At 38.9% G+C, this 12,700-nt stretch overlaps 2 protein-coding genes across 2 annotated transcripts in view; both read right to left on the minus strand.

The window, feature by feature from the left end:
* Positions 1 to 9,277, minus strand: part of LOC118448099 (uncharacterized) — a 9,764-nt gene extending 487 nt beyond the window's left edge. Inside the window, exons 1-3 of the mRNA XM_035880911.2 lie at positions 7,681 to 9,277; positions 4,109 to 4,216; positions 1 to 4,012 (exon numbers count right to left, since the gene is read on the minus strand). The exon at positions 1 to 4,012 is cut by the window's left edge and continues 487 nt beyond it. Coding sequence (XP_035736804.2) covers positions 438 to 4,012; positions 4,109 to 4,216; positions 7,681 to 8,515 — 4,518 coding nt within the window. The 5' untranslated portion in view covers positions 8,516 to 9,277 and the 3' untranslated portion in view covers positions 1 to 437. The remainder of the gene's footprint in view (positions 4,013 to 4,108; positions 4,217 to 7,680) is intronic.
* A 703-nt stretch (positions 9,278 to 9,980) lies between these two features.
* On the minus strand, positions 9,981 to 12,647 carry LOC118448102 (thioredoxin-related transmembrane protein 1). The gene is made up of 5 exons (XM_035880917.2): positions 12,419 to 12,647; positions 11,950 to 12,111; positions 11,704 to 11,878; positions 11,476 to 11,577; positions 9,981 to 11,379 (listed from the first exon to the last, which is right to left on the minus strand). The coding sequence occupies exons 1-5, from the start codon at positions 12,580 to 12,582 to the stop codon at positions 11,113 to 11,115; spliced, it is 870 nt and encodes a 289-aa protein (XP_035736810.1). The 5' UTR covers positions 12,583 to 12,647; the 3' UTR covers positions 9,981 to 11,112.
* Between the last annotated feature and the right edge of the window lie 53 nt (positions 12,648 to 12,700).

Here is a 12,700-nt window from a genome sequence, read left to right on the forward strand (position 1 = left end):
CCATCGTCATCGACATCGTCGTATTGGTCATCGCGTAGAAGAGAATCAACGAGTCGTATCGCCTTTCAACAATCAAGCCTGTCGTTCATTTACGAACATGGAAAGAGGCCGCCGTCCTGCTTTTCTCGCACGATAATCTCGTGTTCTTCTCATTCACACACACACACACACACACACACACACACACATTCTCTCTCTCTCTCTCTCTTTTTTTTCTACATACCTGTCGTCACTTTCCACCACATCAAAGAAAAGGAATCGTCGATGCGAGCTAATTTCGCCTGCATCCCTCTTCTTCTCTTTACATGTCCCTTTTCATATGTATAAGTGTACGTTTGTATACGTGTGTATCTATGAGTGTGTGTGTTTCTCCGTCACTGACTAAAAGGGACCAAGTCTCGAGTCCAGCCGTGAAGTTGGTCAAAAACGTTGCCCCTTTAAACGTTCATCGCATAATACACGGAGTTTTGAGAGTCGGTAGGCGGGTTTAGGGTATTGGCACGATGCCCGCCGTAAGAGTTTGACACGAGGAGTAAGTGGGACATCGAGGTGGTCGTCGATTGAGAGAGAGCCGGAGTTGGAGAAGTGAGTTGATGATGGTGAGACTGTTGTGGTGGCTGAGAAAAATCGTGAGAGGGTGCACTAGCTGCACCTTCCGGTACACCGCGTTCCGCGACGCTACACGAGTTATTCACTAATTGTTGTTGTTGTTGTTGTTGTTGTTGTTGTTGTTGTTGTTGTTGTTGTTGCTGCTGCTGCTGTTGCTGCTGCTGCTGCTGCTGCTGCTGCTGTTGTTGTTGTTGTTGTTGTTGTTGTTGTTGTTGTTGTTGTTGTTGTTGTTGTTGTTGTTGTTGTTGTTGTTGTTTCGTAGGTGAAGATAATGCCGAGGAAGAAGACGAGGAAGATGCCGAAAGAGGACCACCGATATTAACGTTTCCTTGTTGATCATTAACAGAAAAACCCGCAGAGAGACGTACATCGCAGATGGGTTTAAAGGAAGTAACAGGTACGGACAAAGGAGTTGAGGAGGACGCCGAGACGGTTTGAGTTTGTACGTCCGTGGCATTCACAGCTGCTGCCGCTGCGGCTGCTGCAGCAGCTGCTGCAGCGGCTGTAGCAACAGTAGCGGATGTTCGACCAAGTGGTATTTGATAGAGATGATAGGCTGGGTTGGTCGAATGGGCGGCTGTAGCCGTGGAGGAGCATCTAGGTGGTGCAATCACCGTGTAAGATGATGGAGGTGGTGGTGGTGGTGGTAATACCGATTGTAGGTGATATGATGCGATTTGATGATGATGTTGTCGATGTTGAAATTGGATAGGATGAACAGCGGCGTGAGGAACGGATGATAGTTGATGTAGATGCAACTGGAGTGTCTGCTGAGGTGCTTGGGAAGGAAGACAATTGGGTGGAGCGGAATCAGGAAATGGTTGAGATGCTAAATAGGTATTTGGCGCCAAGGGACGTGGGTAGTACCTCTGCTGATGTTGCTGTGGCTGCTGCTGCTGTTGTGGTTGCTGTTGCTGCTGTTGCGGTTGTTGCTGCGGGCTATCAATCTTTGTCTGCCGAGGATAAGGATAACGCTCGATGTGGGTCGCGTAATTAGGCGACGAATGGGGTGGTAAGATCCGTTGAATGTTCTGATATGTCGGATCCGAGAGACCGTTGTATGGCACGAAATACATCGTGCGATAGCACTTAGTACCACCGCTGCTGGATGCCGCAGTTGGTGAAACTACATTGCAATGATAATTGGGGATCGTCGTTGATGGATACCGACGAATTTTAGCCGGTAGAGTCGATGCATAATTCGTAGCTGGTGCTGTTTCATCGCCGCCACCCGCGATACGCAACATACGAACGTTCGTCGGCTGATGCTTCTCCGCGAAATAATTCTGACCGTTTTTCTGTTCGGGATACTGATGTGAGATACCATCGGTCGGCGGTATTCTAACCAATGGACGTGGCAATGTATTTTCTAAGTAAGTTACACGATCGAGATTGCCTTGAGTCACCGCGGTCTCCACAATGGTCTGATAAATGTCGTCGATTTGTTTTTGCATACTGTTTATTCGATCGATCGTGTTTGTATCTTCTTTCGGCATCATATCGTACACGTTCGCCGGATTTTTACCATCGATTCTGTCGCCATTCTTATCGTAGTGCAACGGCCATGCCGTGGCAAATGTCTCTCTCACATCATTAAAGTCATTTGTGACTACGTTTCGAGAACGAAGTTGATGAACGATCTCATTAGTAGTACCAAACAGAGGTTTGATACCTCGAACAGGCGGACGTCTGTTGAAACCGTAGTCGTTGAGTTCGTCATCCTGGTCATCTTCTTCACCATGGTCTTCCTCATGAATCTGTTCGTTGTTACTGGTCATACTACTCATCATCTTTTCATCTCCTAAAACACCATTAACGAGACTATGACGTTCCTCATTCTCGCTATAACGTCGCTTTATTCGTTCCATCCTGGATTTATCTTGTTCCACGAAAGCAAGCAACTCGTCGGCTGAGTTCTCACCTATATCTGGCCTATTACCGACCGGTGTACCTCTCGTAACATCAGGTGCACTAGCACGATTTTTGTTCAGTGCCGTCTCGATATCCTCCAAGCTGTAAGCTGAATCGGACAGGTGATTTATCGAGTTGCTATTTACATTTGTCGCAATTCTTGGCTCAATTCTGTAATAATCCTCACGAGTGTCCGCGTTATTCATGGTGACGCAAGAGAGTGGAGCGAGACTAGCTAAAAACTGTCTTCTCACCTCGGAATTCATTTTCGTTAAAGAATTTTTTGATTGACATTCTTTAACCAAAGTACCTCTACCGTTATTACCAATACCAAGATCCGGTAAATTTGGTTCGGTATTTTTCTTGTACGCGAAAAGATCGGTAATCTTCCTGTAAGTCGATTGATTTGGCGTAGTATCCATCAATGGGGTATTCTTCGAATTATGAACATTTGCCATTGTCGTCGGCAACGTCGTTGGTGTTGATATGGTCGCTATGTTCGTCACCATCGGCACCATCGTCGTCGTGGACGTTGTCATCGGTAACGTTGTCATTGTAGTCAATGTAGCAACCTTTTGAGAAAATCGTTCGATTGGTGGTTGTTCCTCGCCAGATGGTGAAGTTCGCATGGAGAATTCCAACCTCTCATTATCCTGATCTAAAACAAGTTCTGTACTCTTTGAAGACTCTTCGGTAACATCCTCGTCCTGATCAACACAAGTCAGTTGTCTGATTCGTTCCTCTAAAGACAAATCCTTCGATCTGAGATTCTTTTTTCTCGTAGTTGCATTGCACTTGCCAATCAAACTTCTTCTTAACGTGTTTCTCTCTATTGTCCTCTTTATCATACTTGGTTCGCTTTCACAAGACTCGCTACGCGTAGTCGTTTTCGCTGATCTCTTCGTTGTATCGAACAGCCGTAAATTCTCTGCGGTGATGAGAAACTTTTGAGCTTCGGAATAGGTACTTTCAGAATCGGCTAATGAGACGGATTTGTTCAGAGGTGCCGGTGGTGGTGAGATGAATCTCGGATTGGGAAAGAGTTGTCTCACAGCTGAATTTGGTTTCAAACTATTAGTCGCCAAGTTACCAAGTTTAAATGTTAGTGATAGCTCCGTAACATCTTGAAGAGTTTCCTTTGATTCGCTATTGTCATCCTCATCTATCGTTTGTTCCTCGTTTTCATTTTTGTTATTACTTCCAACGATACTCTCCGTTCTCTCATTGTCCTCGACTGTTTCCGCGTTCGTTTCCGCATTGCCACATTCACGGCAAACATTCGACGAAAGATTTTCAACTTTATTCGTCGTAATAGTCGAAGAGTCCGTTGAAACTCCATCCAGTTTTGGAATTTCGCTTGATGGTCTTTCTTGTTCCAGATCAAGTTCATCGAGACAAAGTTTCCTCTCGTTCTCACTGATCTCTCGGATTATTCGTCGTTCCGTAACCGTCGTCATCGTTATCGTCTCGACGAGATACCGATGATGCAAATCTAGGAAAAGAACGTATCGAATTCGTAAAAAAATAGTAAACGACGTGTAAAACTTCGTCGTCTAATAGGATATAATAAAAAGACAAAAGGGCCTACCATTAGGCGTAGAGGATCGAACTTGATTGTTTGCTTCTTTAAAATTCTCAACGATAGCGTCCTCGCGTTCGGCATCGGTCCCATTGACCTTAATTTGCTCTTGGGCACCTGTAACGTCAAACAGAGTACTCAATATCTCGAGTTTCTACTCTCATTGCCGTCTGCCTAAGTATCTTGACAAAAAGAGTTAGGCATCTTTGTGTGAATCACCATTTTCACGGACGTTCGTTGGAAAGAAGAATAGCTAACAGGTAATATAGCTATATATTCAATGCACACGCGTCCGAAAATTGCATGGAAACCGCGTGGGATCCATATATTTTTCGATTTATATCGACTCTCTTAGTGCTAAATGAAAAAGGGAAAGAGAGAAAGAGAGAAAAAAACTGTTTCAACGAAGTCGCCCTGGTAAGCCTGACCGCTCTTACCAAGACTACTCGACTAAGTACCGGAATCACGCTACGCTGTACATCCGGTGAACGTTGATGCTCGTATACATAACGTTCGTCGGCACGCATTTCTTTCGACCACACGCCCGCCCTTACGCTTATTGCTTTTATGATAACAGAAAAAAAGGGCCACTTCCACGGGAAGATCGCGAGAAAGGAAGTTAAACTTCCACGGGAATGAGGGACAGAGAGAATGAAATTATTTTATTTCCCAACATGTTAAATCCCCATTACGAATTCCTTTCCAGAATTCTGATTTAATAAGATGTATTTACAAAGGTGAGATCGTAAGTGAAAATACTTTATCGACATACCATTTGTATCAAGATATAAAAGGAGTTATTATTAGTCATTAATCATTTAATCCATAGATCTTTATAGTTTTTAAAGAAAAAGCAGTTCAAATATCATATATCGTATATGTATGATCAAAGGAAAATAAAATTAATCTATTCTTTTTTACAGATTTTGTAAAAGCATTTAAAAAGAACAAAGATATATATCTACACTTTAGATTCTTAACCGTTTAAGTCCCAAGCAGCGCGATCGTGCTGTTCAGATTTTATGTCGAGAAAACCCAGCATATTTCGTGCATTGTGGACAACTGACGGTGCGAATTGTCAAATTTTTCAAAGCAATGAAAAAAATACGAGAATCACGTTACTTACCTCAAACAAGAAGCGCTATCGCGCTGCTTGGTATTTCTTAACATAAAATTAAACAAGCGCTATCGCGCTGCTTGAGTATTTTCAAACATATATAGGGAAAGCGCAATTGCGCTATTTGGAATTCTTCAAAAGTGTTTTTTCAATACCGTCTGGGACTCAAACGGTTAAAAGGATTACTTAAAGATTAGTTTAAAGAGGACTATTACAATGTTGCCACTTTTGATCTTCTCTTTGTTAAACTTGTACTAGCATTTTTATTTCTCATAGTAGTCATTTCAGTTAAAAATGTAACTTGGAGAACAAAGTTTACACATCTAGGGAGACTAAAGTTTACGGTCCATGCGCGACAAGATCGCTACCGTCCGATGTTTCTTTGTGTGTATGTGAGTGTTCTGTCTTCCTCTCTCTCTCTCTTCTCTGTGTTAGAGATAAAGAGAAAGAGAAAGGTTATGCAATCAAATTTAGCTGCGGTTCAGTGCACGGAACAAGACAAAATGTAACGTTCCCGTTTACAACTTTACGTTACTCATTTAGAAATTCTGTAAATGTTATTATACTTCGAGAGGAGATTGAAGTTTAGACGAAGTTTTTAAATCAGAAGGGATTTAAGAAAAATCTCATCGAAAAGACGAAGTTCGACGTTCGGACTACCGAACTAAAAGAAAAGAGTCCTAGTCACGTAGAGAAAAGTAGAATTTTCACAGAGAAATATTTTCATGAAGAGAAAAACGATATACCACGATATTTTATTATCTAACGCGCTCGGTTATTCCGCATCTATGAATACGGTGGGAACTTGCATGCGAGAGAGAGAGGCGCGTGAGAAAATAGCACAATATATCTCTCATGTATGTATATACATATATATACACACACACTCGCCCGCGCGCCCGCGTATATATATGTATGTATGTCTGTATATAGATATACCATCATTTATTCCATCGGTTGATTTACGAGAAACATATTCGTATCATTTACAAGTGCTTTTACATTGTTCCCTTGTGTCCTGTAAATATCGTACATATATAGGATGTCTCATTTTAATCGATCATCAAGATTATTTGATAATACTAGAAAATAAAGCAGATAAAAGCGAACAAATTTAATTGTCAAATTATAAAAAACAAATAGTTTCAATCCTAAAGTGTGACAAATTACTTTGTTTTCTTTGTAATTAAATTCTTAATATAATTTCATAGTTTTTCTTTTCATAATAACTAACAACTTGAATATGATGAGTCAATTAAAAAAAACAACCCATGTGTCACATTATATACATATATTTTTCTACATACGTGATATGTTTCATATACATCCACTTTAACTAATAATAAAAAAGAAAAGTTTCGACATCATAAAAAGCGCGCGTTCCTTGTTTCCCTTAGTTTTGTGTTGCCTCGTACGCGTTTTTGCGTATCGGCATTTCCGTAAACTCTTTCACCGATAACGGAAGCCTATGCGCTGCTAACAATCGAATTCTCTCAATAGGATTTTGATGATATACGTTAGCTCGAGCGCAAGTGGCACGTCATGCTGTTTTGCTTTTCTCCTACACGAGAAACTAATCGTCCGAGCAACCGCAAAGCTTTTATATCTCATTTAAAGTTTTACGAGTTTGATCGATTTTTCATCAAGATATCGAGTTGGTCAGAAAATTCGTAATGGTTTTCGATAAACGACAATATTAATATTCTCTTGCCAAATGTGTTCATACATATATACATATATGGATATTTATATATACATGTATATATTATGAAAGATGAAGAATTCATCAGGGAAAAAAATATATTAAATTTTATCTCTAAAATTTTCATAAAAAGTCTCTATGAACTTTATGAGCAACCCGATAGATAGATAACCCAATTTGTTAATCTATTGGAAAAATTAAGTAAAAACGTGTGAAATTTTATTAAAGCTTCTTTAAATAAAAATGTACGAAAGAAGAGAAAAAATATGAAGCTAGTATTTTGAACATTTGCTGTACTGTTCAGTACATAATATGAAAGATCTTTAATTATATCAAAAAATTTCGTTACCTTCTCTCCCGCCTCTATTTTCCCATCGCGCATTGATCGCGAAAAAAATGGAGAAACGATTTCGTGGAAAGTTGTGAAAGAAATAAAGCATAGGAAGAATGATTGGAAAAAATTCTCCTAAAGAAGGGCAATATCTCGAGAACATCGATAAAGTCGATATCTATATAGATGATTATTTTATATGAGAAAGGCGCGAAATGGAAGGGTGCTTTTTCATGGTTTTGTGAGAACTTTAAGAGGGCGCTGCGTAGGAGATAGAGGATGCTCGATAACGCGGGAAAAGGACAAGTAGAAGCGTTCGATAGAGACGTGATGATTTCGGCGTTACAAGCAAAAGGAAGTCACGTAACCGTGGCATTGAAGGACTGTACAGGAAAAAGATATAGATAAAGAGAAGGATTAGAGTCGCTCACCAGTCTTCTTTCGGTGATAATAATCACAGTCGCTGCAGGTTGGTGGTGGCAAAAGTCGAGGTGGATGACCAGTGTCCTCCAAAATTGCAGTACCTTCGACGCAAACGTCCTTGTAGCCTTCTGGAGGACTGAGAGTCTCCTGTTGACGCTCGCCTCCTTCGCGAACGGTCGAGTCAGCGCAATCGTCGGGAACGATCGTCGGCACTTCCTGCCGATTAACCAACTCCTTCGGCTCGCGTTCGGCTTCGAGTTCGGCTTTATGCTCGACGGCATCGGGTTCGAGTTCGCATGCTATCTCTTCGACTTCATCCTTCTTACGAACTTCTACAGTCCGCAGATGTTGTTGTTGGAGATTTTCCACATCATTCGTATTGATACCGACGTTGACGTTAACAGCGGCATTGACAGCAACGTTGACGGCCGCTACGACGTCAACAACGTCCTCTTCGTCGTCCTCCTCTTCCTCGTCGATCGCATCCTCTTCTTCGTCCTCATCTTCATCCTCCTCCTCGTCAACCTCCCCATCGGCGCTACCGTAACGGCCATCATCCGTGACGCCAAAGTGGAGATTTAATTCCGCCCGGCACTCCTTGCAATTGCCCAACCGTATAAGTTCGTGCTCCTGACAACAACAGTCGCAATCTTCCTCGTACTCAGCGCAACACTCTTCCTTTATAAGTATAATATAATCAGCGGCAAAGAACTCATTAAGTTTCTCATTAATGACTACGCGATTCTTCCGAGTTTTGCCCTTCGTTTGGCCGGGCTTCTTTAGTAAAGACTTAAGGGTCTTCGTAGGCGCTTCCGCCGAATGCTTACTCCCGTGTTCCTTCATGGTCGTGCACCTTACCACGATTATTCGTAAACTCGCCGTGAACGCGGCTCTAGTGCGTTTTAGCTAAGACAGGTTCCTTCTCGAAGAGGCTCCATCGCTAATTGTACAAACCAGAGAAGAGAAGACAACATCCTCGGACGTTCTCGCAAGAGATAGCAGCCGCGACGATCACTCTTCTTCTCTTCTCCTCGCGCGGCACCATCGCGGCGGCGCGTACTCGCCGCCGCCGACGGCCGCCTTCTCCGCATCCCTCGCACCTACGGCAAGAGGGAGGCTTCCGCTCGATCGGACGCCTACTCGTCGACCTCCATCCCTCTTCTTCAACCCTTCGACTTCTCTTCTCTTTCTCTTTTTTTTCCCTTTCTCTTTTTTTATCTCAACGAAATAGAATAATATAACGACAGGTGCTGTTCAGCAAGTACCAAAGATTCGCAAAACGTTATTCCCCTCACTGAAAAAATAGCTTCGGAGGGTCTCGTTTCCGGTAACGTCCTCGCATTTATCGATCTCGCACCGCGAAGGAGACCTTACCGCTTCGATTTGTCTCTCCCTCTTCCTTCCTTCTTTTCTTTCTTTCTTCTTCCTCTTATTCCTTTTTTTTGCGTTAGTAAAAGACTCGCGAGAAAAACTACGCGCAACTCTGAAAGACTTTTCAATACGAGTGTCGCGCGAATAATAGCGCCCGTACACTTACCACTCGTCTTCTTTCGTAGCTACGCTCGCTCGTGCCCGCACTAACGGCTGTCTTCAGCGAGAGAGCACCGCACGAGCTCGTCGAGCGCGCTCGCCGGTCAATGGATTGTTCCTCGTGAGATAGCTCGACGAGAGCGCTCATTTCTTTTCTTCGTTATCAACGCCGTCGGTAAGCAGTATCTCCTCATTACCGACGGTACTAATTTTTCATATCCATTAATTCGAAAACCGGAAAGAATTGGTATGGAGCTCAAACGCAACTTAATCTTTGCTTTTATTATTCTCTTAAATGCGTTTATTAGGAAGTCAACGTTACATAGTTAGTACTTATTTCCATTGTAACGTACTTATCTTATTATCTCGATAACGAAGACACGAGCATTTTGGTTAAAAGCGTATGTGTATGTACCATGGTGTTTTACGTGGGAATGTCGATAAAGAAAGATTTTCGCGCACTAATTTAAACGTTAACAAACGTAGAAAATGTCAATGCGTCGTTGAAGAAACAGTAGAATGCGAAAGATCACAAATTATACGCTCGTATACATTTAAGTGTAGTCGTAGATATTTACAGATAACTAGAAAGCAATACGAGATGCTTATATCTTTTTGATGTTACTACTATCGCATTCATATCTTCTTATTTCACAGAGTATATGCGTAAACGAGATAAATATTAATGATTATATGCTAAATAACAAATGTTTTTTAGATAAATCGCCACATTATATAGAGCAGTATTTTCATGAAGATCGTTAAAAAAAGACGAGAATTTCGTAAACGTTACAAACATGCCGGTTATTTATAAACATATATTTCAACCTTGTCCTGAGTAATATAGTTCTTTGTATATGTTTTGCTACACTCTTGTTATTCTATATTAAATATTTTACATAAATATTTAAAAATAAAAGAGACTTACATAATGTTACGATTGGTACTTAATATATTGCGGTAATCCTGCTATCTTAGTTTCTATACGAGTCTTTAACTTAACGTTTATATGTAAATGCGTAAAAACTATGAATTTGTTTTTGTTTCACATAGAAATACAATTTCCGAGTGAATTATAGCTAATTACTTAAAATTATACTATTCGATTTAGCATCGAATAATATTATACTTCAGTGTTATTATGGATCGTAGAAGTAAAAAGGAAACTTCGTAAATGGTGGACCTTGCAAGACTGATCGGTTACAAGGCAGCGGTAAATTTTTAAGCCTTTACGCATCACACTAGATACTATTAAGATTTCCCAAACTTTCAACGTTTTCTTTATTTGCATAAAAAAATTCATTGATGAAGAAAATACTGATATAATTTTTTCAAATATTTAAGATTAAATAAAATTACAATAACGTAAATAGATAACATTCCAATAAAAAAAAGGACGAAACGAAAAAGATATAAAACTAATAGACATATGATATAACCGATAAGTTCTTTGTTCTTAAGACAAGTAATATTCTTGTATAAGTGATAATTCAATATAAAATATTTAAATACTCGTATAAGTAATAATTATTGTAATCATTGTAATGTTGAATAAAAATACAATTTTCTGATTAGTATTTGTTAAAATCAAATAATAAGATAAAGAAGTAACAAAAATTACCCCAATTCAATATAAATAGAAAATTTGTAATTATGAAAACGAAAATGGTTTTACTTTTACCAAAATGAATATATAATAATCGTTAATTTATTTCTTAGAAAGTTGCCATATTTACTTGAATACTTGTTAAATTTGTTAACGAGTGTAATGTAAAGTGCAAGATAGCCACTTTACATTGGATAAAATAGCACTTCGATTCATAAATGTGGATTACAACAACAAATGCATAAATGTCATCTGCGCAATTTTCTGAGACCATGAATTATTTACATTTAACAAATTAATATCTCTAGTCAGCTTTACGTGGCTTACGCTTACGAACATTCGGACTGCTGGTATCTGCTTTGGAATCCTTTTCTTTACTGCTTGTTTCAGTTATTTCCTCCGATTCTGAACCTTCTTCATCTACTAAATCATCTTTTACATTTTCAACGATTTCATCATCTCCAGAACTTTTTTCTTGTACAACTGCACCGCTTCCATCCTGCTGTTTCTTCTTTCCTTGAAGTTGTATAGATTTAGGTGGATAAATCAAGTCAATAAGGCATATAATGATCTGTAAATATATAATGAATATGTTGATTAATATGTGATAGTAACATAGCTTATAAATTAGATAATAAATATTGCAAATTATAGAAATTTAACTTACTATGCCCAATATAGCACCTAGAATAATAGTTGCAATAGCAAAGATCAAATAACTTCCCCATGTTGGCAATCCAAAATCTTCTGTAAGATTATTATGAATACCCTGAAAAAACAAAAGGAATATATATATATATATATATATATATATATATATATATATATATAAAGATAAAATATGAAAAATAATGAGCTTTGTTAATTAATATAATAAAAATAAATCTATAATTACCCTTAATACTTGTGATAATCTAAAGAATTGACTAAGAACAGACATATGAATAGAAGTTGGACTTTTCCAACTAGGTATAGGATCAATCTTCTTCCAAGTTTTTTCTGATACAAATTCAATAAGTGCATCTTCATCTCTTGGACTCTTGTATTGTCTGAAGACTCCATCTATTACACTATAAAATAATAATAATTAAATAATTGTTCTTTAAAAATATAATTGACATAATTATATGAAATAACTTACTGATAAATAGTAGGCAAAGCTGTAACCATGAAGCGGCCACTAAGTCCTGGAGAATTAGTTACATCTACTTTGCCAACATTTATATTTAGATTTTCTTTCCAAGAAGCTAGATGTTCCCATATAGGCTCAAGAGATCTACAAGCTGGACACCATGGAGCATAACTGTAGAAAACAATTGAAAGGAAAAGATTGAAGCTTTCATGCTATGAATCATTTTAAAGCAATCATTATGAACATGTTTTTTAAATTTATTATAATTTTAAATTTATTACATTTTTAATTTATTATTATATTTATCGTAATAAATTTTTAACGTAAATGCAATAATTTAATATTTCCATACTAATTTCTAATTATATTCAATTAATTTGAACTATAAATGCAGAAAAAAAAGAACTTAAAATCTTGGCGCAACGCCGCATTTTACACGCCATCAATTTTGACGACTTCATCCATCGTTTCAACTTACAATTCCACCATCCATTCTCCATGAAGCATACGATCCCAATTTTCTTCATCGAGCTGTTCTACTAAAGATTCTTTTGCCACTCGTTGATTATTTGCACTTACAACTCCCAAGAGGAGAGAAAAACATGCGATGTAAAAGGCACGTCCCATCCCAGCGCACGACATCTTACTTTACTAATATTCACCGGTATCCACTTCTGTGCGCGCCATCGGCCACTAAACATTTAAGCATAGGTCCAAACATATTTCGATATAAAGCGTATGATTCAGGTTTTAACTTTGA

This window comes from Vespa mandarinia, chromosome 5 (genome assembly GCF_050613455.1).
Source record: "Vespa mandarinia isolate Hongniang chromosome 5, ASM5061345v1, whole genome shotgun sequence".
In the NCBI taxonomy this organism is placed as follows: Eukaryota; Metazoa; Arthropoda; class Insecta; order Hymenoptera; family Vespidae; genus Vespa; species Vespa mandarinia.

Coding starts and splice junctions, on each gene's coding strand:
- LOC118448102 (XM_035880917.2), bottom strand. CDS start 12,582: ATGTCGTGCGCTGGGATGGGACGTGCCTTTTACATCGCATGTTTTTCT. Junction 11,879..11,949: donor GCTTTGCCTACTATTTATCA/GTAAGTTATTTC, acceptor ATTATTTTATAG/TGTAATAGATGGAGTCTTCA. Junction 11,380..11,475: donor TAGGTGCTATATTGGGCATA/GTAAGTTAAATT, acceptor ATATATTTACAG/ATCATTATATGCCTTATTGA.